General features: G+C 36.7%; 1 protein-coding gene across 4 annotated transcripts in view; it reads left to right on the forward strand.

Annotated features, from left to right (window-relative positions):
• The window catches only part of ZFAND3 (zinc finger AN1-type containing 3), a 136,555-nt gene that overhangs the window by 11,900 nt on the left and 98,087 nt on the right, over positions 1-26,568 (forward strand). For 3 of the 4 annotated variants that reach the window (XM_048296605.1, XM_048296604.1, XM_048296603.1), the window contains exons 2-3: positions 21,693-21,733; positions 23,645-23,671. In XM_048296605.1, the coding sequence (XP_048152562.1) occupies positions 21,706-21,733; positions 23,645-23,671 (55 nt within the window). In that variant the 5' untranslated portion in view covers positions 21,693-21,705. Of the gene's footprint in view, positions 1-8,090; positions 8,265-21,692; positions 21,734-23,644; positions 23,672-26,568 lie in introns of those variants that run through there. The other variant, XM_048296606.1, reaches the window with a different exon arrangement.

Genomic DNA, 26,568 nt, shown 5'->3' on the forward strand with positions numbered 1-26,568 from the left:
TTTGGGATTATTAGCTGATTAATCAGTGGTGCTTAACTTTCTTCTGCTTAGTTTTCTTGTTCCTCGTCATTCTGCAGGACAAATTCTGAAGGTAAGTGTGACATTTTTAGTAGCACAGCTGACTACTTAATTTGGAAAAAGTAGACCAGCTTTTGGAGGCACAGGCATTTCTTCAGTGCATGGGAAAGTTAATCTACTTTTTCTAAGTATATACCTAGATACTACCTCTGTCCCCAAAAGTCAGTCTTGCCCATACCCTTAGGTCATCATGGTTGCAGCAATGACATGAAAGATAAGTGTCTTCTAGCAGCCAGGACAGGTGGCCTGATCTAATGTTTCTGTATTTTTTTCAGCTGTTTACATGTGTATGTTGTTCAGAAACCCCTGTTTCTGGCATGATATGTAGCAAACACTAAATGTGGTATTCTCCTTACCACAAAAGATTGCACTTTTCAATCTACCATCTAGAAGCTAGAGATGTGTTTAAGTCACTTTGAGTCTAATTGAGTTAGGCAAGTGTAAACATTTTCTTTGAAAGGGTATAGATGTCATTTTACTTTCCCAAAATAGAGCAAAATCATCTGCATGAATGGATTGGAGAAAAATGATGCTTAGCTGAAAATCCAAAGTTGTCATCTGCCAGTCTACTGTTTGCACAGGGTAGGATGTTGAGTAAAAGTTTAGGGAAGTAAGAGGGCAAGAAAACATTGTAAGTGAAGTTAGTAATTTACATATTTGCTATTCATTAGTTTAATAGCTGAAGTCACTTTTTTTTTTTAGTTCTGTTACCTGTCACTAAATTTCTCAGACTTCTGTCATGCATTAGTGTAAACAGAGAGTGATAAAAGATTCTGTGGGCTCCTTTCAGAAGGGGCCTTCCATGTGTAAAGGATGCAGCTGAAGAAGGTGCACAGTTTTCTGATGATAAGCCTAAAGTCAGGCAGAGTCATGGAAACCTTGATTTTTCTTCTTTATTTTACTTGAAGACTAGAGATAATTGAAGAGTTATGGGCTGATACTGCAGCTCGCTTAATTTTTAAAACTCGTTTTAACTCCTGCTTCTGTTTAGGATTCAGCATTAATTTGACATAGTTAGTGAAGCAGTAGAGTTGCAGTTTGCAGCTGCAGCCTGTCACAGTGGGTAGGTGGTTAAAACTTGCTTGTTGTTCTGTGTACTGAGAAGGTTACGCATAGCTTGGACGAGAGTTCAGGATGAGGTAAGGTTTCGGGGCTCATTTGTGTTACTTGCTGTTAATGATCACTCTGCTTGCTCACCGTGCCTTTGCCTGAGATTGCCTTCAGAGATGCATAAAAAGCTGCTCTAACGAAAGAGCCTTTGCTGTTTGCATGCATGCGAATAAAATATTTAACTTGGCCCTGATTTCCCGCTGTTGGAATTGGATGAAATAAGTGTACTGATTGTGATTTATTCCCTCAGTCTCCATTATTAGAGGAAAATAAGAAGGTGAGGCTTGTTCCCACACTTTCTCCGGGTTATTCCAAAATAGGAAACTGGTGAGCATAATATAATAGTTTCTGTAAATGCTGTGATACCCTTGTTTTTGTTCATGTAAATAAATCTAGGCTGTCTACTTTGAACACTTAGAAAATAGTAAAAGCTACTTTGTGAAAATGACAGCTGTGAAGATTACAGTTTACATTAATCTGGATCACTGAAGATGGAAAAGCCAAAATACCACTCGCTATAAAGGTTTCCTTCTCCTGTCATGGAATGAAGGATGTGGGATGAAGGATATTTTTTTTTTTTTCACTAGACGTTTAAAACCCTTGAACTTTAAAGCAAAATATATATTCTGAATTCTTTTTACCCTGGTAATTGAAATGCAGTTGCCTGAGACCTGGGAAGTGTGCTGTGTGAAGTAGGAGAAAGGCAGAATGCATTAGGTAGGGGGTCTCATCCCATCTTCACATCTGACTGACTCCCTTTCTAGAAAGTGCTGTTCTCTGACCTGTCAGCCACCGAAGGACACATGCAGCAACTCATTTCTTCCATTTCCCGTGGAGAGATGACCAGTGCAAACTTAGTGGAGAAGAGTGAGCTGCCCATACAGCTGGTCCACGCTGCCTTCTGTGGCTGTGGTCTTACTTAGGGGGCTTTCACCTGAGCAGCAGTGGAACAGAGCTCCTGACTCAGCTTCCCAGGCACCATGTGAAGAAGACTGTCCAAAAACATCTGTCCACAAACACTCGAGAATAAATTTAGGCTGGCAAAACTTTAAAGGAGATAGAAAGGGGGGAGGGTAAAGCATGTTCACGTTTTGATTATTCCTTTCGTTTCCTTGTTGCCTTTTCTTCCAAGTCCTCCAAGTACAAAAGAAAACCTAGGTATTTTTATTTTTGTCAACGAAAGAATAGATTAGTTTTGGGTGACCTTGTTCTGTCTGTCCTCCAGCCATTAAATTTTAGTTCTGCTGCACTTGCATAAAGGCTTTAGTTATAAATTTATAAGGAAAATGTCAAGTGGCTAGTCACAAAGTGGGATCTATCTTATTATGTAGACACTGCAAACTTCTCCACATACTGCTTAAAACTCTTTATAAAAAAAACCTCACTGCTTATGTGCAATTGAATTATGACAGTAAGGAACACATTACAGAATGATAAGCACCAATGCTTTTTACAGTTTTGCTTTAGATCTTAAGGGAGTCAGTAGGACATTGGAGGGTAAGGTTTAAGATGTTTGAGAGATCCTGATAATTTACTTGTGTAAAAGAGGCTGCTGATGGGTTTTATGTAGTTTAGAAGTACTTATCGTCAGTTAATTGTATGAATTAACAGAACTTGCATGTTCAAAATGCAAAAGTGGCCTGGTGTAGATCAGTCTATTTAAATTTGGAAGTTTAGATTTGTGGGTCACTGATTAGCTCAACAGATTTGGTTATGTCAAAGTTGTTTCCAAACAAGACTTACTGCTGTTTATAGCACATTTGATGATTGACCTAAACACTTAACTAACCCCCCTGTGATTTAGCATGCATAGTGTTTACTTAGTTGCATTTCTCATTAGTTAGATGCTGAGAGGAAATGAGATTAGCAGGTTTTATTTATGTTTTGGCAGATTATTGTATAACACTTTCTTGTACTGCTGCATTGCTAAGATGATAAATAGAAAATGCTGGGTTTTTCAAAAAAAGAAAAGCTTCTACTTGTTTCTTTGAGCTTTATGTGATTTGTTACTATTTGCAAGTGATAGCCATGTACATCCTGCTTTTCAGAGCTGCCACATAGAGACTGAAATGTAAGATAAATACATTTTTCATTAATACTTCAATTCTACTAAACCTAAACTTGGAACAGCAATCACATGAAAATATTTATTTGTACTTTAGGCACACAAAGAGTTCCCTAAACTGGAAAAATAATTTGGCAAGTTGACATTATGCAGAATTGTCAACTGTTAATAAATCAGTGTGTTCTGCACTAGAATAGTTCAAAATCCTAAAATGGAATTGCTTTCCAAAGCACGTAAAAGTAATACAACATAGACCAGGAAATACCTGTGTCTGGTAGAGATACAAATAAATTCAGCTACAAAAGTATAAAGTTGGAAAAAATGCAGAGGAGATTGAAAATCAAATTATTTGTTATCCTACTGCAAACATAAAGGGAGATTTGGGAATGGAAGGTGTGTATGAGGAATGCTGAATGATCTCTGCTTGTTATATCACTTGCTACTTACAGGAGCAGAATTTGTATGATGACTAAGAGCAGAGGGCAGGGTTGCTTGCACACTGTACAACCTGTGAGGAGTCATTTGAGCTCAATTTCAGAGGAAGCACAGAACAACTTTTTGTTGCAGTAGATGGGTATTATCAAACTCCATCTTTAGGAGACAGTAAGAAAGAACTCAAGCTTTATTTTCCCTCTCATATGTCATTAAGAGGAGTAAGGATGATGCTGAAAGGCATAAGGTTGAAAGAGATTTGTGAGAAAAACAGCTAAAATTTCTCACTATGCCTTGGAGCATGAAAATGGAATAGTATTACTTTACATTGATAGAAATCATGAATCAATGGGTATTTTCATTCTAGAGAGTATTACAGTCTCATCTTCTGGGTTATGCTTGCTGAGGTTGTTTTTGTACACCTTCAAATATTGAAAAGCTTAAGACTGATGTAAACACAGCTGAATTCTGATAGAGAGTCATAGGGTCTGTTGTATTTTTTTCCTTGTGCAACTTGTGTTTTGATAATTTCTTGGGAGGGCCTTTTATCTAGTTAAAGATGCCCTGAAAATAACTTGATCGGGTTAAAACCAAAAAGAACTCATTATCTTTCATGAATAACAAAGCAAACATAGTTCTTGTAACTGAGCATCCTTCACTGAAAATCTAAATATAATAAATGATTTCAAAGCAGGTAAATGACTTGTGTGTTGAACCCCCTTGAGACTCAGGAGCCTTTGAAAATGTTACATTACCATCCATACTTACGTAATGTGATCAAGCAGTGATTGTAAGTTTGTAGGAGTGAATCCAGAGCCAGAACTGTGGTGAATATCTTAGTGGGGTGATTTAGTTCAGTAGCAGAGTCAGCATTTGATAGGCTTAAGTATGACTTGACCCAAGTGCATTTACAATGGAGTCGGTTTCTTTTAGAAAACATGTATATGTTTAATATTGAACCAACTTCTAACAACTCTGAAAGGAGTTACATGTTGGAATAAATAATACAGTTTTACATTTTAATCTTTTCCCCAACTGGCAATGCAACAGAGTGAAAACTGTTTTATATGCAATCTGTAGTTCACATTCAGTCTTGTACGAAAATTTCAGAACATTTTAAAGAAGGAATGCCATTAACTAACTGTAGTTCTGTTCCTAGTTTGCATATCTGAAAATAAGAAATAAATACATGGTGACATTAATATTTTTGAATACCAATATGAAATGTTTTTCTATGGCTGTGGACAGGAGTGCAGTTATTTTCATTGTAGTTTCACAATAATTATTTAATAATTTCATAAGGCAGGTTTTGGTTTTTAACTTCTTAGTGATTACTCTTTTATGTGTTTAATTATTGACAGAGATCGTCTTGTATGTGTACAAAAACATAAATGTTTTCCTCATTAGTAAGATGCATCACTCCACAGTAACCTACTATTGTTTCTGATTACAAACTGTTTTGGAAGAAATACTTTATCAGCATTATGTTCACATTCTATTTAAGACTATTTTTTTGACAGACCCTGTAGCAGTATACCAAATTTTTGCATTATTTGACTTATTTTCAGTTTTGAGTTGGAAATTCCTTCAGGTATTTGTTGTGCTTCAAAAAGTACAGTAATTTTTCTTTGGAAAACGTTGCAGATTTGTTGCATGAGTATGCTTACAGCCTGCAAAATGGTCTACAAGTTCAAGGGAAGAATTTGGAAATCCTAAATGTAGTCGGTCCATTCTGTTGCATTTTAATTCCTATATGAATTTCTCTGCAGCCTCATTGTGCAATATGTTTTAAGTATCTCATGGAATCTGGCAGCCCTGGTAGCAATAGGATTTTTCCTCGACAGAGTAATCAAATAACTTGTTTGAAGTAGGGGACAGGACAGGATTGCTGAACACATTGACTAGTGTGGGGGGAATAATTTAGATGATGGTAATGGAAAAAAAAGTGTTTCAAATATATTTAAGTTTGGGTATCCTGAGTCAGCAGGTTTTCAAATTCCCATACTTCCTTGTTAAATTTAGAGGAGGGGTGTCAGGGCAAAAAACATGGGACAATAGCTGTCATTAGTATGCATGTTTGACCTTCAATCTTGTGAACTTAAAAGGTATTTGGAATATTTTTGCTTTTACTAGCAGTGTTTGCCAGAATAAATGCACCCAAAAAAAGCCCGTCTGGGTTCAGTGAGATGTGGATACCTACAGTGGGTAAGAAATAGTCCCTGGGCCCCGACAAGCTGTAAACTCTGACATTCCAGGGTGTAATGTTTGATTCAGTACAGTTTCAAAAGCCTCAATATCTTGGAAAATGAATCAGTAAAGAAAAAAACCACATTACTCTATCCACACAAATTCTGCTTTTGTAATTACATATGGTATCAACAAAAAGTAAAGCTTTCATACAACACAGCTTTTATGGAGAAGGCTAATGTTTTTGGGGTGTTCTGCCTTCCCATAAGCAGCCTTTGAATTATTTGAGACACTTCTATAAAATCATACAGCTTTTTTTTTTATTATTATGCTATAAATGGTGGATGTGCAGCTGCAATCGCTGACCTTCAGCTGTATAATGGTAAGATGAAAATTCAAAACCTTTGGGCCTGATACAGAAGTGCATTTCTTTGCATGTCAGGGAAGCTTCACTGAAGAGTGAAGACCAGAGTATTCAACTGAGGAGTCCAATTCACAGGATTTTTTTTTTTTTTTTTTTTTTTTTTTTTTAAACCATAGATGTAATACTTCTATTCCATCTGAAAGTGATGATTCAAAATAAGATGCTTACTTTTAGGGAACAAAAAGCAGAACAAAGAAAGACAGATATGACAGTCTGTCCCATTGGCAGCTGAGAGCTAAGAGGCAGGTAGTTCAAAAACTTTTTTTTTCCTTTGAATCATTTTGTCACTATTATTGAGGAGGCTTCTGGATCTTGTGCTCTGGGATGAAATGTTCACAGTGTATTACAGGAACAAACCTTGTCCACATTGTGTGACCAGTTTTAGTATAGGTGTTAAAAGGAGAAATGAAACCTGCAGCATAGTCATGGTTCTCTTGGACAGTAGCAAAAATACAAAACTGAATATAACTTTTATTCCTCTGAAACTACTAAGAGTGATGGTTGCTGTAGCTGATGGGTAAACTATGAAAGGTGATTTAGTTAAATGCAAGCTAGAATTCTGTCTGCATCTTGAAGTTTTAGGAAAGTGTTGGTCACTGATTCACAAATAGTAAGGAAATTTAGCTTTAATAGAAAAATAGTGTAAGATAGCTGGGGAAATGGAGGATTTGTGGATTTTTGAAGAGCTTTTTTTGTTGATTTTTTTTCTTTCTTTTTTTCCCCTAGAATGAGTATTGTAACAGGGAAGAATATTGTTTCATAATTGTGAGGCATTTTATTTCGAGTGTGAGGGTTTAATGTGTGTTTAGAAAGTTGTATAGAGAAAATGGCTTTTAAGCAATATATCTTTATATTGCTTTGTACTCTTATATTGCAAAAGCCTAGAGCTGACTGCTTGAGCTTATGGTTTCTAGTCAGTTTAGAGTTTCCAGACAGCACATTCCACAAGCCATAAATTGACAACATTAACAGTATACTAATACAAATATATATATTTTCATCTGTCCATCTATCTATCCGTCCATCCATCCATCCATCCATCTATAGATGCATATTTCTATCTCGGTTGGAGCATGGTGCTAATAATGCCAGGGTTGTGGTTTTGATCCCTGTATGGGCCATTCACTTGAAGAGTTGGACTTGGTCATCCTTGTGGTTCCCTTCCAACTCAGACTATTCTGTGACGTGTGTACATATATATTTCTCTATATATCTCGCTTAGACTGAGGCCGTGGACCTTAGTGCTTTCTTATTAACTTGAACGTTTAATCTGTTATAGTGACTTCAGCAAAGAAGCTGTGTTACCCCTTTTTAAGACATAGGGAAACAAAATTCCTTGTGTGATGCATAGAAAATCAAAAGCTTTTTCAATGTTTAAAAAGTCTATTAATTACCATTCTCAGATGACCTGCAAATGAAATTTGGAGGAAAATAAAATTCTGGAGTCTGAAGCCCCAGCCATTTGAAAATACTAAGCCACTTACCTTTCTAAAAAGGGACTGCTGAAAGAGTCTCACTTGCTTTTTTTCTGTTGTTGTTTTAACCTTTATAGAGACACTTACAGCCTTGGAAATTTATCAGTAGAACTGCTGCGAGTGTCAAAGTGCTTCTTTGCTTCTGCTGAAGTTACTAAAGTCTCAAGAGCAGAAGTGGGAGCTCCTGCAAACCTTTACTGAGGGAGCAGGAAGTGAGTTGAAATCATTATTTTATTCACTTTGGTGTTGCTGAAGCACTTTGTAAATGACTCTCTTATTCTACTTAAATATAGTAAATATTCATATTTGTTTTTCAGATTCTTTCCTCGGTGATAACACTTCCTAATGTGTTCAGTCTTTCATCTTCTGATTTCCTAGTTTTATTGTGCCAAAAAGAGAAGCAGGAAATAATAGACCAGGATTCTTACATTGTAAAAAGGAGGCAAACAGATACATTTTTGTGTAATGGGTCATATTTTCTTTTCTCTACTGGGTAAGTTTTCTGGGTTGTTTTGCATACATGATACTGAATCCTGTAATATGTCAAGTTGTAAGATTTATCATGTTTCCTTTAATGCAGTAGTCATCATTTCCCCTTCTAATAGTACAAAAGACCACCACATCAATGAGTGTATTTGATTACTGAATGCTAATTTTGTTGAGTGGTGTTTCTTCCCTATAGATGTATTTGCAGTCATGGACATTTGCAGTCTAAATTATCATATAGTAGTGCCCACTGCAGATGGTATTCACTGCAGCCTTGCAATGCAAGTGTAAGCAGGTTATGATTTAACTTGGATTTTGTAGACCTGAGGGATGATATTCTGAACTTGCTGTAAGTCCTGTTGAGACTCACCCGCTGGTACTGAAGTGTGGTAGCCTGCTTCTGTAATACATTTCCTTTTTACATTAAATTCTCTTTAGTGTTTCTAGTAGTTCAGCTGATTCTGTGTTTCCACCAGCAGAAACCCTTGTGTGCTGATAGTTTGAGTTGTAAAATGTTTCACAGATGTTAGAGTACCTGGAGAATTATAAATGTTCACTGCAAACTAGTGGAGACCCAGAGGATGGATTTTGTAGCACAGACAGGCAGTATGCTAAGTCCTGCCTGTGTGGGTACTTTTATGTAATGCTGCATCATTTTAGGGTGCTGGGTGCAACCCATGGGTGTTAGACCAATGGTATATTTGAAGGTATATAGAGTCATAACATTTTTTTATTATATAAACAGTAAATTTAATTTTCTTACCTTGGTTATGTGTGAAGGCTAAGGGGAAGTGAGCACCATCTAATAAAAGATGAGCAGTCTCTCTCCAAGTTTCTTTGCTGTTTCTGTTGCATATAAATAACTGATTTTGTATTGCCATGTCTGATTTTTTTTTTTTTTTTTTTTAAAGTTCTCCAGACTTTTTGAGCCAAGAGCTAAATTGAGATTTGGAGTCTGGTCCACTTTCCCTTAGGAGGTCAATTAGATACACTGGAACAATTTTCCAGTTCTTCACAGGATGTGCTCAAGAAAAGACAGGTGGAATATTTACTATTAAATAGTCTCCTGTATTGGTGAACATTGTGGGACACAGCTGGTCTTTCTTAGAAACGCTTTTGATTTAACCCATACCTAGCTTATACCATAAATGTCTCTCAGGAAAATAAGTGATTTTAAGAATGCTTAAGAATTATATTTACAAGATATTTTCAAAGTTGGCTGTAGTTACATATGTATCACAACACCTGCGTTATTTCTTTTGCTCCCAATTCACCCTAATAGCTTTAAGAAACTAAAGGTTAAACTTCTGATTAGAGAGTGTTGTTGTTGTAGATCTGACTGTCTTCTCAGGTGGTAATCAAGTAAATAACAGAGTTTGATGTTCATGCCACTGGTTCCAACTTAACAAATCCTAGGAGTCCCAAGGTTTGATGGGTGGTAGCTGGAAGTTAGCCCATGTGTAAGTGATTGGAATATGCTTGTAGTAGATTGTGAGGAGTGCTGATTGACAGCATGAGGAATGATTTGTTCAGTGTCAGGGATAGCAGCAGCAGCGTTTACAGTGATAAGTGTTAGTTAAAATGTCAGGTAGCAAGTCCTTTAGTCCTGAGATGACAGGCTGTATGAAGAAAGATACCTGAAATGTATCGTGAATCTGTTCTTTTCCCCTGATCCTTTCTCTACTTCTGTGGGTACAGATGCTCATACTGGAATATTAACAGATTGATTTTCAGGCATGCTGCATTTGAACATGCAGAGAGAACGATTCTTGATCACCGTCAGAAACAAAACAATTGAGGACTCCGACAAGATCCCCAGCCCTTGGATATTTTAAATAAGAATGTTTTCTTGGAATAGCTATAGTAACTACCTAGTCTGAATATGTGGAAAGAAATTGCTGTAGTTTCCTTTCAGAATTTTGAGAAATGTAGTTTTATGTAGTATTTTGAAAAGGTATGGAGAGTTGAAAGATGCAAAAATAAGAAACTCAGAATAATCTAGCATAAAAATGCCAGTGTTCTATTAGGACATTGTGACACTTGTCTGATAGATCCAATTCAGCACTGATGCTTTCTGGGTTGTTTTTTGGGTACTGTGTTCATTCTGTTTCAGTTCTTACGGAAGATACCTCATGCTGTTGACTTCCTGATCAATGCCTTGACAGTAGTAGTGACCATATAGCTGCAAAAGAGAATGGAAAGATTATATTGGTCTATTTAAAAGAAAAAAGGAAAAACATCTGTATAATAATTAGCATTTATGTATTAAGTCTCAAAATACTTTTATTTAATTGCATCCTTTTGTTTCATTATTTACAGAGAAAGTTAAACATGCAAACATTTATGCAGTAAACTTTCCCATAACAGAGAGTTCTTCTTCTGTCAGGTATTTGTTTGAAGAATTTCAGTTCTCTCTGTGGAAGAAATTAATAAACATAGATTAGTAACATGTCAGTTTTATTCAGTGAGTCAGGTGCATGTTAACTTGAATTAACATGTGATAAAAGAAAATAGCAAAGACCAGAATACGGTCCACTGAAAGAATGCATAAGATGCTCTTCATCCCTGTTTTGAAAAAGGTTTACTACAGTAACTTAATAAACTTAGTTCTTCTATATTAGAACCAAATTGTATGGCTGCAATTACAGAAAGACCAGTAGCCCGACCTATAAGCTAACTGTAGTTAGAGATTTACTATAATAATAATTTAGTGTTTGCTATTATATCAGTGACAGGCAGGTTTAAAATCTACATTTAGCAAATAACTTTTTTTTTCTCCCTCTAGAATTGTAGTGGAGTATTTAAGATGCTTTTTCTTCCTGAAAAAACTTGGAGTACTATTGTATTTTTCAATTGTAGTTGCTCTTGGAGATCATGCATTTGCATTCAGAACGCTGAAAAAAGCAAGACATAGACACTGTGGTGCATTACATTATTTTAAGGTTGTTTCCTGTTTTTCAACCACAAATTATGGACACTATGGCTCAAGTCATTTGGGCTCAGGATGTTTATTATAATCTATATTTTAATGTGTAGTTCTTTAGCCCAGTTAGATTTATTTTAAGCATTTTTCTCTTCAAAGTAAATTTGAGAAGAGTTTTCAAATAACATAGCTGGATAAAGTAGAGTTAAGGCAGCTGTTCCTCCTGGGCATGTGAATCATAGGATTTGAGGGAAGGAGCACATTTACTTGCAGTTCAGTTATTGAACTCTACCACATTGTTAACTCATTAACTTTCCAAAATCCCTTGCTTGAAAAGAGAATGGCGTTAAGCAGCATTCCCTGGGTCAAGCTCAGGTCTTGGAAATTGTGTTGAAAATGTAGGGAGAAGCTCAGATTTTCAGCCTTTAAAATATCTTTCATGTTTAGTGTTTTAATCACAGCTTAAGAAAACCTCAAAACTAACCAAACAAAAGCCCCAAAATAACGTACCCCTTCTCCCCAAAAAACCTATTCAGTCTTTCAAGGACTTCCATTTCTTTCTGGATTTCTTAACTGTGCAGATTTCCATACCCCCTACACCCCCCACTTTGGGATTTATCTTTTAATGGACTGATTTGGGATGTTTCATAGAGCATACACCGCTCATAACAAGGGAAGGGTTTTGGGGCTGAAGGCAGTTCCCATGGCCAGCATCCAGAGTGTCTTAGAAGCTCCTGAGAAGGCAGCTTTGTTCTGAGCACTGCTGAAAAGAGGATGCTGCTTTATATGAGCTATCCATGAAGCTGTAGGTCCCAGCCTATGAGATGTCATGTTTCACTGAACTAATTAATGGTGGTTAGTTTATAACTGCTTTTGTATTTCTTTACGTGTGCTTGTGCCTGGGTGCACATGTGGGAAAGAAAAAATTGCACCTTCTATGTTCAGTTTCACGTCTTGTTTTGTATAAGTCTGTGTTATTATCAGTCTAATTCTTGCCTAAAGTGTTTCGGGGTTTTTTTGAGGGCTTGTTTGCTTTTTGAAGTGGTGTTGCCAAACATGTTTGTGTTGGTTTGTTCCTTAACTCTTTGTTGTTCTAAATTTTACCTGATTTATTTAGTCTTTTTCAGACTCTTCAGAAGTTGAATGTTTAACACAGAAACATTGTGAACGAATTATTTATAAGCAGTTTTATGCTGGTTAGAAGTGCTGTATTGGTTGGAATTATGCTGAACTGTTAGAAAACTCCAAAGTTACTTATGAGAGGGTATCTCTTCTCAAGGTTAAATATCCAAAGTGTTGTTCTGAGCCAAGACTTTGTGTAATGTGTTGGTGAAAACATTAGTTCATAACATTTCTGCAATATAGCAAGAGAGTTACACTCTGTTCTTTACTGTGAGATGGTTCTTTTTAGGGTGGGAGCCTCTGTTCATTACCTGATAGATGCAAAATCTGGTACAGAGTTCCACATGAGAACTGTTAGGAAATTGACGGAAATTTTGGGGTGGCCAAGATGAACATGCAAACCTGCTTGTGCTAAGAGTAAGATAGTCTTGGGTGGTTTATTCCACTTTAAATAGTGACTTTTTATGTGGGTTTTTTTCCTACTTCTTTCTCTTACTTTTCTTCAATTGTAACAGCAGGGCAGAATTGTTTTCTGACAGTATAGGTAGATCTGCTTTAAGAAACGTTTAGTTTAGTTAACTGGCAGATTACTCCTAGTGTAGGCATAATCTTAATACAATTCATTTCAAGTTCCTGAGGAGGAGCTGAAGTACTCTTGTTTTCTAAAATAGGACCATGAGACATAGCCACATTTTCCCACCTGAGAACGTCTGTGTGTAGTCAATCGGTTGTAGAGGCAGCACTGACCAAAGTAAGAGCCACATTGCTTCTTGACTGTACAATTGGGTACAAGGAAGGCTAGGATGGAAGAAAGTGAATTTTCCATGGTGAACGTCCAGCTGAACTTCTGGGGACTACTGAAACCCATTTTAAATGGGGAGGAGGAAAAATGCCTGCTAACTTCTATACTGGTAACTTTTCCAGACATGTTTATGAGCAATGTAATAAGATAGGATTGTAGGCATCTTGTCAAAATTCTTAAGCTGCTTTTCAATAAGTGCCACAATTCTACCATGGCATGGAGATCTAGAAGGGTTCAATAACCAAGGAGTGCAAAGAACCATAAAAGGGAGTTTGTCACTCATTCACAAAATATTGCTGCTTTTTGGGGTTCTCTAGGCAAGTGAGAGATCCTGCTGGACAATCTGCTCATTACTAGATAGGACATAGCTCCTTACCCATCTCAGAATAGTAATGCTTTCTTGCTTTGTCCAAGGGACACTCTTTTCTCTTTGTTTTGCCTGCTTTACTTCTGAACCTAGCTTCCTGTGCTTTTTAACTCATAGAAATGAATAGTCAAAATAATAATTGAAATTCTGACTAATGCTGCCAGATCATTTGCATATAGTGCACCTTCAGGTGCTTTCTCTCTCCGTGTTTGGGATGGTCAACACTTGAAACTCCTTTTTGCTTGACTAATGTTTGACTTGTTAGACATGAAATGTAGAGCCCTGCAAGAAAGTACTGTGTTTTATAATTTTCATGTTCTGCTAGGTTTTGAGAGACTACACATGGCGCATTACTTATACCAGACTATATCAGTGTAATTTGTTAATACTAATACAAAACAGCATCTTTAAACCAGTTTACATAACTTGTCCTTTTAAATGTTACTTGACATGAACAGTACAGTCTTGGACATACTTTGCAAAGCTGCTTCCGTCTCCCCCCCCACCAAGAATTCAAAAGTTCTGACCATTCTAAGCTGTTACAATGGCAGGCATTTTTAAGTATACTTCTGCCATAGAAAAATAACTGATTAAAAAAATGTAATGAATGTAATGCTTCTCTATGCATTTGCATAGCAAAGAGACACACTGGGCTTAAAATGAGCAAGTATCACACATTTTCCTACTTTCTATGCTAAATCTGGCAGTTCAGGTCAGGAGGTATTTTAGGAGGGTTTCCTGGTGAGGTTTGAGACATAATTACCCATACCTTTAAGTCGGGACAAAATAGTTTCTTTCTTGAGATTTCTTCCAGTTGTTTTTTTTTTTTTTTTTCTAAGAGTGTTTTACTATTTAGTATCGATTTACTGATCCTGTGGTAAAAGGAATAACAGAAATGGAATAGATTTTTGAGTGCTGCATATCAGCAGAGCTTTTATTGGAGTGTCTGATCTGAAGAAAAAGATAAAGTTAATATCTCATATTGTAAATCTCAGGAGGATGATTGTGTTGTCATAGGGCAATGTTAGTTATTACCTGCAATACACAGAAAAATAATATTCTTGAGGAATTGGTGGAAGGTGGGTGGATCACAACTTTCAAATTTTATTCCTACTTCACTAAAGGCCTCTTCAACTCTCTTAGAATTCCAACCTTTTAATTGTCCTTTAAATAGGAGGCTACACATCTTCTTGAAAAAGATTTTGAGGAGTTGTCAGAGGAATGTTTGGTATATAATTTTGCTGCTGAGATTTTTTTTTTTTTTTAAAGTGTGGAGTTGTGTATTCAGGGGAATATGAACCATTTAGCTTTGACTGGAGGGCAGCAGCATTGTAAGCTCAGCTAGAAACCTAGATGAATCAGGTCTATGTTCTTACAACCTGTCTTAGCTAGTTTAGATGCACTGGATTCTTTTGCAGTTTTATTTTAAGAATTGTTGGAGAAGGGTTTCAGTGAAAACTCTATCAGTGTTTTTGTGTATTTTGTAAGATTAAGCTACTTTACTGTGTGTTTTCCACAGTCTCCCCTCTTACATTTGTGTGTTTGTGCTCTTTTCTGGACTAATTGTTGACTGAGCACTTCAGTGTCTTTGTATATTTAAAACATAAAAAGTCTTTCTGTCATAGAGTTTTAAAAGGATGCTTTAGTGTACCCACTGAAAAAATAATAAATTAGGATCCAGCTACTTCATTGGGCTATATCAGCATATCTTTTGAGTGTGGAAAGCTGCCAGAAGGGCATTGCACTAGTACACTGAAATGTTCATGAAGTTTGCCCTCCATTTCATTTCAAAGTGAGATAAGAACGTGTGGCTCACTTACTGAAGCATCATTTTCAGCAGCTTACCAAAAATCTTTAGATGATAAGCAACACTTAAATTGTTTGTGGTGAAAATGAGAAGTCCAACATCAGAACACTGATGTTATTAAAGCAACACCCCTTATAGTAGTTGTAATCATAAAAATAAGTTACTGATAACACTTTCCTAATTGAACTAGCATTCTTAACACTGAACTTACAGGTGTAGAACAGATGATGAAGTAGAGGATTTTGAATGCATTTGTGAGATATTTAATTTCAGATTTTAGTTCACTTAAAAATCTGTGTCTGAATGCATGTGACTTTCTCGTTGCCAAGGTCTCTGTATGTCTACCTGCATTTGCCATGCTTCACTTATGCTCTTATTTGAAAGGAATTTGGCATGCATCATTCATAAAGAGTAATTGAGCTACCTCCATTTGAAAATATGAATAATTGTTTAAACTGCCCAAAAAACTTTCACAAGATCATAAATTACAGAGGACCTATAAATATCAAATATGCAGCATATATGAAATCAGTAAGGTGACTTCTGGTTTAGAAAAGTAAAATGGCTTTCTTCAGAAGCTAGTGTACAGGATATATAGAACTTTCAAAGGGCAACTGAGGATCTTATTAACACAGCCTAATTAACCTCTCTCCTGTACAAGGTGAAGTGTTAGATGCTCTAAATGAATGATGAAAAGTGTCAGGGAAATACAGAATTGGATCGATTTTCTTTTAATAATAAATAATCCTTCTAATTTATTTGGATGAAAGTAAATGTGTCTGCTATGGTTTTGCTTTTGCCACGTGCCAGCATTCAGCTCAGGGTGAATTCTTAGCAGAGGTCTAAGGCTTTGAAAATTGCTTTCTAATGGAAATGGTGACAGATCATTAACTACAGTAGTATAAATGCATTGATTTAACATATGTATAGTCGTCCTAAGTTGCAAAATGCATGACATAGTATGTGCTGAGCATACAGGGAGCATCTTTAGTTTTAACTAAGGAATGACATGGTTCATACTGTGTTAATCTTTCTCAAACATACGGCCCCTGCCAACTTTGGACAGGTATCATTCAGGGGCTGAGATACATTTGTACTGTTGTGACACTGTGATCCCGCTGTAATTGCTGTGCTGGAAGGAAGAAACATTTAACGTGCTGCATTTAATCAACAGTGCAATTACAGTGATGCTGAAGTAGATACGTTTTCCTGCTACCAAGTCATAGCAAATGCTGAATTGTAGCAAACCATTACTAGATATGCTGGAAGGCTCTGTTTCCAATAAAAATGCAGAACCTGGGATTCTGTAGTCATATTTAATTAGCATCTGTGGCTTTAATGTCTTTAAAATTAAATGTCTAATGCACATACACTATTTGAAAGTATTTTTTCTCCAAAATCCTTATTCTTCCATCATCAAAAGACAGATGAACTAAAACTGGTTTCAAGAATTATCATTATTCTAGTGTTGTTTTTCAAGAATTGAAAATACATACCTGTAGTAGAATCTTTATTTATTTTTACTCTGATACAGCTGCACAATTCTTGTTATTGGTGAGCATCTACACTAATAATACTAGTTCACCATTACCTTCAGAAGTCTAGGTGGCGTGCTAGTACAGGTGCAACTGAGCATTTTGTGTTGCCCTTTGGCAGTTGTGTAGAGTAAAGCTAGTATTAGTTTTAGTTGTTCTGGTCTCCTTTTGTTTTTTCATCTTAAAGATGGGATGGGGACACCTGATGAGGCACCTGTCCAGCTGCTGGAAAATGGAGGATTTTGTTACAAAACATTATTTATTACATGTGCCTATCTAAGTTTCTTGGCAGAAGGTTGTTTTTGGAGACTGAGTATCTTGAGATCAGTCACATTTTGCTATGCTTCTTTTTAACTCTCTTTGCACAAAATTTCCACATGTAACTTGTTCTTGCCTCTTCAGATTGAGATTTTCTTTTGATTCTGTTTATTCTGATCAGCTGCTGTGCGTCTAACAGTTGTGTCTTTGAGATTTAGGGCTAGAATTCAGCTGCATTCTCTGAATGTGATTTTGTATTGATAGTCGTTTACTGGGAGAGGGGGAAGGAAAACCGAGCTCCCAGTGAAGACAGAGTAGAATGTGCATTGATTTTGTACATTGCAATGATATCCTGTAATATGTCAGGGAATAAAAGGAATGATTGGCAGTATAGAGCATAAAGTTAAGTTTATAAGATTGAGTGCTCTTAGTGGAGCAGGTAAGGCCACTTCACACCTTCCTGAGAATGTACTGGAAGTACCGTATGAATATGGAATCAGGGAAGCAATCTCTTCCATTTTCTTAATTAGTTACATACCAGTTGTGGTACATGATATGAGTACATACAGGATTTGAAGTATGTGATTTTTGCTATTTAATGCCCCTTGCTGGCTCTCAGTTTGCATTACGCACCCTTAACTGGAGATGCAGATGTGCATCTCACTGAGGTTGGGACCTTACGGTGGTCTGTGTGCACGTCTGTCTGAATGCTCGAATAGTTCCCTTTGCTGTGGCGAGTTGTAGGCACAACAGCACAAGTACGGGATGATGGTTTGGAGAGCCTCAAATCTGCGTTTTATTTTTACCCTTACAAGCAATTTATTTCCTGCCTAAAGTACAAATATCTTAGAACTTCCAGGATTTCCCATTTCTGTAAATTTCTTCTTCTTTCAAAGTCCCTATGTCATTGCTACTGCTTTCGTGGCCATACTGTTAAGGGAGTGGGTTTTTTTCTTTGGCAGTGGAGGCAGTTTTAATACCCACACTTTTTTCAGACCAAACCCTGCAGAACTGTTGCATGCAATCATTCTGTAGCCTCTGGGGTGTTCCATCTGGCTTGAAGTATCCTCTGCTTTTAACTTAGTCTACCACTTGACCTTCTGAGCTTGCTTCACCTTGTGGTTTCCAATCTACATAATAATTTTGTGTCACACTTTAGTTAAATGGTTTCTTTTTGACAGGTGGAAGTACCGTCAAAGAGGGTTTAACTTTATATTCTGCCTCAGCAAAACTGCAATTCTATTTGACTTGATTTATCTATAAATATGAATGTCTTTCTGAATACCAGGTTAAATTATGTACAAGTGGGGATTATAAATTATCAGTATAAAAATGACCTTATAGGGATATTGTACATATAAAATGTATACTGTGAGTAATTCTGGATTAGGTGCTGTTCAACATGAAGCTGACTTTCATGAGGGAAATTTAGGAATTACTATAATATGTCCAGTTAAAAACCATGGTGACTTGATATCTGATTCAGAAGTATATCCCAAACCAGCTGTGTCAGTCAGAATGGTGTAGAAGTGTTGGGTATCAGCCTAAAGACTTGCAGTCTAAAACGTGCAATTCTCATTGCCGGGACTAACTTTGAATTCTAGCTTTGCTGTGCTTTACTCACCACTACAGTCATGATTTTGCTATGTGTTCCTAGAAACAGGAATTGTATTGCCTTCCCTAAAAGTCATCCATGACCGTCTTTTTCCTATGAAGTGGAAACAGAGGGCTGTGTTGTTATCAGGACTGTTTGATATTTCAGAACTTTGAGTGTTGCAAATAAAATTATCTCTAGAAATAACAGATATTGGAGATGTATGATATATTTGAGAAAGTTGTCAGGAACAAAGAAATTTTACATTTTCATGTTCCTCACTTGACAGTATGAGGTTCTGGTGAATTCTGAAGTCACTGAGAAATAATTAATGTAAACCAGTGATGTGGTTAACAAGATGTGCTTTGCCAGAGAACAGCAATATGCAGATTTGCTTAGTTTTAAGTCTGGTGAGTGAACCCTTGCCTGCTGAAAAGAGGAGATCGTAGCAATGAGAGGAGGAAGTTGCAGTGTAGCAAAAAGCTGTCAAACATTTTACTTTACAGTGACATGACTCTTGGATAATTCCTAGTAAATTTGATGTATATAAACTGTGTAATCCATTTTCTTTATAAAACTTTTGCTGTAATAAAATACTGCATTTTCACAAAGAAGCTGACTGTTGATCAATGCTGTTACTCTGTCTTTGCTGTTTTCTTGGTTCTAGGGTGATGTTGATGTATCTGCACTCACATAAGTGACTGTGTAAAAGAAACCAAGAAAAAACTCTCAAGGTTCAGGTTCTCATCACGTGTAGCAGCTTCAGACTGACTTGGATGCCTTGGAAAGTCGTATACAAGGATCAAAGACAAAGTGATCCTTGAAACTGTAACAATGTTACTTGGCTTACAAGGTCACTTGTCCGATAGTGCTGTCCTTTCAAAAAATGTGAGGTGGTTTTGTGTGTTAGAAGTACATGGCAGCCTTCTTTTCTCTTTTTCACAGAGCTCTGTGTTGTGTTTGCATCTGTGTTTTCCATTGTTGGTGTGCTGATAAGTAAATATATCAGGCTTTGGATTGATATTTAACAGCTGAGATGGTTGATTATACCACAGGAGACATTTGTCATTGCCCATTGCAATGTCGTCAGTATGAACCAGCTGAACTCTGCCTTTCTTTTTCTTTGCTGCTCCTGGGTTTAATGGCTTTGCAGAGAAGGTGCTGCCTGGCATATTGAGCTGCTCCAGAAGGTCTAACCCATTAGCAGTTGAGCACTGAACTGCAGCACACTGATGCTGTAGATGTTGACTCACCATGCTGTTCTTATTTGCAGTTTTCTTGAAGGTAGATAATCTGTGCAGCCCGTCAGCATAGATACTGAATCTTTGGGTATCTACCAATCTGATGATATATTTGTATGGCTACAAATGCTGTTCTGCTTTTCTTTTCTTGGGAATTAATTCTCCTGTGCACATACTGTTTGCATTTAAAACTAGCTTTCATGTGTCTGTGGCTCTTGCTATACCTGGCAAATGCTTATGTCTCAAATCTGCAGTGATATGTGTTCTTACAGAATTTTTGAGGCTGATGTAAAGCAGCTTTCAGATGTGCATGAATTGAAAAGCATCTGTAATGTTTTGATGTGACCAGTATGAAGATACAATTGACCAAGTCTGGGTTTACTTCGGTCATTCAAAGTAACCATCTGCGAACTCGGGGTGGGGGGAATCTATAATTCTGATATGTGTTCATTTGTGATATAATTGTTTTGAAAAAATTGTCAAATTTTTTTGTCTCAAGATAACAAACAGTTTTTTATAAGTTATGTGTTGTTAGGGACAGACCTCCTCTCAAAATTCCATTCCTGTTTGGCTGGAGATAGAAAAGAACTGTTTTGGTAGCATCAGTTGTTTCTGTGCATGCATATTTCTAAAGAGAAAGGTGCAACTAATTTGGCTAAACTATATGTTCCAGCTGGAGGCTGCCCTGAGGAGGCAAAAAGGTCTTATGGGCATGGGCAGTTTTGGTACAACCTTGCCTGTTAATAGGTACTTTGAGACCTGCCCAGGATGGCATTAATGCTGTAAATAATGGCAGAGCTGATTCAGGAATGCTGAACAAATCAAATATTGGGCAGTGTGCACAGAAAGCGGTTTGTTCTTACCTAAAGGTATTCCAACACATAGAGAACTTTTGAGAATATTCTCCAGGTCACTTTGTAAAGGGGATGTGATGTTAGAGGAGAACTTTTTGTGAACTGGGGGAAACATAGTATATTGCTTTGGGTATTTTCATGGGAGCCCTAGAGAGGTTTTATAACCTTTTTTTTTTTTTTTTTTTTTTGTGAGGCTACTGACTTTCTGAGGTTTGAACACTTGTGGCGTAACTGCATAAGCACTTTGTAAACATCTGGGAGGCTTAACATGTTGCTGCTGTTCTCCTGGTGTTCTTCTCTCAGCTGAAGGTTGCTGCCCTCAAAGCTGAGCCACCCTTGTGGATCATATGAACTATCCTAGTCCATGTCAGTGCAAAGTCAGCCAGGTTATTTTAAATTACTGCTGGATGCAGCTGAGGGTAGTAATGAACAGCTTGAGGTAATAACTGCTTAAGCCATTCCAGCTAGACTTCCAAGAGCACATCTGTCTGTGTCCTTATAAGTACAATACTTTAATCTCTCTATTGCTGTATTGTATTCAGGATTTGTCAGGAGAGGCTGTTGCCGAGGGGAGTAGAACATTCAAGTGGAATGTTTTGGGGCTTCCTGTCTGTCATTATTATCACATTGCAATAGAAAATTTGAATGGTGAATGTGTAACATATACATGGAATGGTAAAGTAAGTTTATTTTCATATATGAGGTAAATGTGTGGAAGTCATGCTTTGGAAACTCTTGGAAAGAGATTACTGCACAAAGTCTCTTCCCATACTCTGTTTCTAGTTCAGCTACTTCTAGCCACTTACCTTTGATTCCTAGCCATTTATCTTACCTTCTCTGTACCCTTGCTTCATTCCCCCCAAAACTTCCCTGTATTGATTAGAAATATAATGAATTTTTTAGCTCTATTTTTTTTTTATTTTTTGCCCCAGGTCCAGCAAGACTATGAATCTCTGTTCCAAATGCTTTGCTGGTAAGTGCAGTAAAAGGTTTTGTGTTTCCGTTAGATTATCGAAACCACATTGTTGGCATCTCCCTTAGGATTTGTGCATGGGTTTCTCTTCCTTCAGTGTGTATATGTAATCAGATTTTCCTCACTTTGGTGCTTCATTTACTTGCTAATCAAGAACCTCTTGTGTAAATGTACCCATCAAACCTTGTTCTTGAAGTTTAGAGAATTTAGTTACATCCTCGAACTACAGAGTTTCGTTGCCAGCACAGCTCCTGTGCGGATGATGTGGTTTCCACAATGCATAAGTCTGAATTGTAATTTGGAATTTTGTAGGATTTATTTTGTAATAACCTCTGATATATAGAATGGATAAACACATTAAAAGGAAAAGTTGGTATAGAACACGTTGTTCCATTTCCTTTAACTTGCAGCCCTTGAACCTTAAGTCATCAGTAACTCATTGGTAGGCTGTTCTAATTACTTCATATTATTTTCTTATTGTAAAGTCATTGCTATTGTGTAAAATCTTAGAAATTGTTATTGACCTTTTCCTGTTAGCAGCTTCTAGCTTTGCTTTTCTGAATTAATTTTTTGGTATTATTTAGTATTGTAAACTTATTTTTAATTGTAATTAAGGTCCTGTCATAGCTCACGATTTTTAGTTGTCTTGGGGCAACAGATAAAATTTTTAAAGGTTCAGCATTTTTTTTTAAACTTAAAAGCTTTTCTAGCATTTTTTAAACAAAAAATGAATTTTGACTTTTAGATTTCAGATCTTGGATTCAGCATCACTTTTTTAAACAAACACATGGGAAATAAAGATTGTCAAAAGGTTGTTCAGCAAAATGTATTTCTCTGGCTGTTTTCCAAAGCCTTGGGTATATTGAGGAAAGTGTAAGTCATTTCTTGTGCTCTTTCCCTACTGACCACAGTCACAAACTAGTCTTTGGTTTGACTCAGTAGGACTCTTGTGTTCATAGTAGCACTGTAAATAACGTGTGTTTGTGTACTCAGCAATGCAGGTGTTCTGATTTTGAGACACCAAAACAGCCCATCCCTCATTTGCTGAGTTTAGCAGAGTACCCAACACTTCACAGCCAGCAGACCAGGCATTAGGCAGAGCATCTTTTATTTGGTTTTTAGTGGTTTGGGGCTTTTTTTGTTGTTTGTTTGTAATTTTGTTTCTTTTTAACAAGAAGAAAAGTTCTTGTTGACTTCTATTCTGCAATTCTTCTGAAATGCCATTACCTATGATAAAGTTAATTTTTCTCTGTTGTAAAATTGTAAGATGAGACCTTGTGTGATTGGCGGGGCGGGGGTGGGAGAGCTTATGTTTTTAAATTTTCAAGATGTTCCTTAGAGCCTGTTTATTTTGATGACATAAGTCTTTGGAAGAGTTTTAGTAACTTAAAAAGCTACTACTGGTTGGAATAAAACAAGGTACTGTAGAAAAAGACAAATTTACTCTATCTTATTTAGATTTTAACCATGGTTCCTTCAACAAGTATTGAAATAACCAGTTCTGTTGGAGTCACAACTCAAAACCTCTCAATGTCATCATTCCAACATAAAAGTGTTTTTCTATTTTTTCTTTTTTTTTCCCTGACGGTTACTGAAATATTTTTAGCATGTTTTTATACTGAGTTTCTAGCTACATATTGATACAGAAAGATGTATACTCCTATTTCTGTAAATTTCACCACCATAGGTAGCAAGATTTTAGGCAAGTAAGGTGTTGAAAGATGTTTTTCACTGTTTCAGGCACTCCAGAGAAAGGGTGTGAAAAATAGTTCATTTTTTTTCTCTTTTAATGTGGCAGGTTATTTATTCAAATGTATTGAAGCAGAGGCAAAATTTCAAAATATTGAAATGATTTCAAAATACGGAAATACTTCAAAATATGACCATCATTTCCTTTTTCTTTTATTTCAGAAAAAAGAAATCCACACAACGAAAAAGGTTAGTAGCTCTTTAAATTTTTTTTTTGTTGGTTTTTTTTCCAGAAGGAAGAATCCAGTCTTCCTTTTTAAAAAAAAAGCAAAACAATTTGAGACACACAGAGCAGGAAAGACCCTTACATTTGTGTAAGCATTCCTTTTTTATATGTATCAGGGAGAAGGGCAACAAGTCTGTAGGGGATGAAACGTTGTGTTTACAGTGCAGTATGATTTATTCGTGGAACCTTCCTGTCTTAGCAGGCTTTTCAGACTTTCTGAACTATCTACAAGTTTGTAAATACATGATTATGAAGTCTTCTTTGCTTCTGCGTTTCCTGGCTTCCCCATTGTTCTGGTTCTGCGAGGACAGGGCTAATTTCTGCAGTAGCCAGGAGGGGGCATGGCTAGGACACGGTTATTCTGTACCACCTCACCTCATTGCCGGTGGGGAAAGAGACTCTCTTCCAGTGAGAAGGGGTTGCCTTCCAATCAAGAAAACCTGCCAGAGAGAGTGGTCAGGTAACGCCAGTTCTGAGCATTTTGCATGTGAAGCACTCACCTCGCTCTTGTACATTTTTGTTATTAATATTGTTGCTGTTAATATTTGTTTTTTTCTCTCATTGCTGTTTCCAGTAAATTGTTGTTATCTCAGCCCACGATCTTTACCTTTTGTGCCTCCAATTCTCCTCTCCAGCCCGCCACAAGGGGAGGAAGTGAGGGAGCAGCTTGTTGTTTAGAGTTTTAGTGGGGGAAACTAAATTTGGGAATACTATTCCTAAACAATGACGCCCATCTCTTGGGGAAAAAGTTGTCGTAGTTTGACATCCATCATATTAATTAGCACAGAATTAGAGCAAAGGGTAATGTTGGTTTGCCTCATTGTTTGACCAAATGTTTCTGATTTCTAAATTTATTACCAAAATAAATTCACTTAATTTTCACTCACATTTGTCCGAAGATGAGACAAACAGTAAAAGCAACCAGACTATGTAGCACAGAGACTGGCATTCCTTGTTTTGGCTCTCTTTTGTACTTTTTTGTACATTAGACGTGGCAGTACTGCTCACAAGTCATTACAGAGGTTAAGTTTCCTATGGTGAGAATGAGCTGCATACTGCACAGATACATGCAGCCCTTTGCCTGTAAGTGCCCAGTGTTTTGACCTGGATCCAGAAAGTTCACTAAGCTCTTCTGTACAACCACAAAATTGCTGTTCATTTGCCGCAGACTAGTTCTTAGCCTGCACATAAGGGTTGATGAATACTGTAGAAGAGTTTGAAGTTAGCTACCCTCTTCAGCTGTCTGCCTCCTCTTCACACCATCTGCCTCTTCCAAGAAGGAATACCTGACTTTTTTCACTTAAACCCTGTAGAAGCAACAGACTTTGAAATGTTCAAGAGCTTCTCTGAAATAATTTCATGTTAATTGTACTTCCGCAAAGTACTTTACGACATTGTGTCTCCAATTTAGTGCTGACCATGTGTTATCAATGCCTCAGAGTCTCCAGATACAGAACAAGTGTTAACCCTACATATTGAAGTGCTTCACATAAATGCGCCCTTTAGATGGTGAAGACATAGTTGCTTCAGACTTCCCGTGCACCTAGAATACAAATGCAGTAGAGTGCTGTGGGTTTCAGAGGTTTTTTTGGTGCGATTTTTTTGGTCAGAATATAGGCTGGTAAGTAAAAAAATGCAAATTACCACCAGAGTATCTCCCTTAGTGACACCACATCTTTCAAGAATGCTGCAGCCATTCTTCTTTCAGTATGGTAGACTGCAAATTCGGAATGGTTAAATACAGTATAATGGTGCATTAACATTTTCAAAAGTACTCCTTATTAGCCTATCTTTGCTCCCATGAGGTTTATGGAAATTTTAGTATCAATTTCAGGTAGGGACATTGTTTGAGTACTTTTTGAAATGCCACTTATAAAGTAGGATCTTTCAGGCAGGAATTCTGCATTCATGGAAACAACACCTGGTACCTCAAGAATTCAATATTAATTGGAACCTCTGGGAACAGTCACAAAACAAACTATTACAAAGAGTTCTGACAAAGAGTAAGAACAAAAGTTTAAATAGAGAAAATGATAAAACTACACTTTCTACTTACATCACTCTCCAAAAATGCAGTCTGTCTTTAATCCATTTGATTGTAAGCATAGAAAGCTTAATTTGTGTTATGTTCCTGTCAGCAATGAAAAGAGAGGTACAGGAAATGGATTTCAGCTTGTTCAATAGTGTGCGAAACTGAAGGTAAGTGCAGCAGTGAATGGTTTGGTGGAGAGATGCAATGGGAAAACTGGAAGAACATAAAATCTGATTAGAGTATTCATGGATTTGTGAATCAAAATCATAGGCATTCTGTCTGAACCTGTAATTGAAACTTCTAGAGATGGGTGTCCATCTCCTAATCCAGCTGTGCAATATTTATATTCATGTTGTGCAAAGTGCAGCAGATCAGCATCACTGAAATTGGGAAGGTAACTGTATAACCCAAGAATTGTCTGGGTTTTAGGGGCTTCAACTCATAGTTCAATCTTACTTTTAGATTGAAATAAAATGCATATTTTTACATACTGGATTCTTGATGACTAAAAAATTAGAGATTTTTAATCTTCCTTATACTAGCAGAAAGTCAGTATTGCTGGAACCACATATGTATTTTTAATATATATGCTTAACTCTATGCTAGGTTATTATGAAATTTTGAAACTTTGATAGTATTTTTTATGTTCCTGAATTGAAAAGATCCACTAAGGAGTGAAAAAGAAAAATAGACATTAATATATACTATATATCGTCTGAGTCTAGTAGTGTCAGATTCTGCCTGAAATCAGATGTCTGACTGTAGAGTTATTTCATATTTTTGCATATCTTAACCTTCCTGCTTTGTTGAGCAGACCTTTATTTTGTC

Source organism: Corvus hawaiiensis, chromosome 3 (genome assembly GCF_020740725.1).
Source record: "Corvus hawaiiensis isolate bCorHaw1 chromosome 3, bCorHaw1.pri.cur, whole genome shotgun sequence".
NCBI classification, from domain to species: Eukaryota; Metazoa; Chordata; class Aves; order Passeriformes; family Corvidae; genus Corvus; species Corvus hawaiiensis.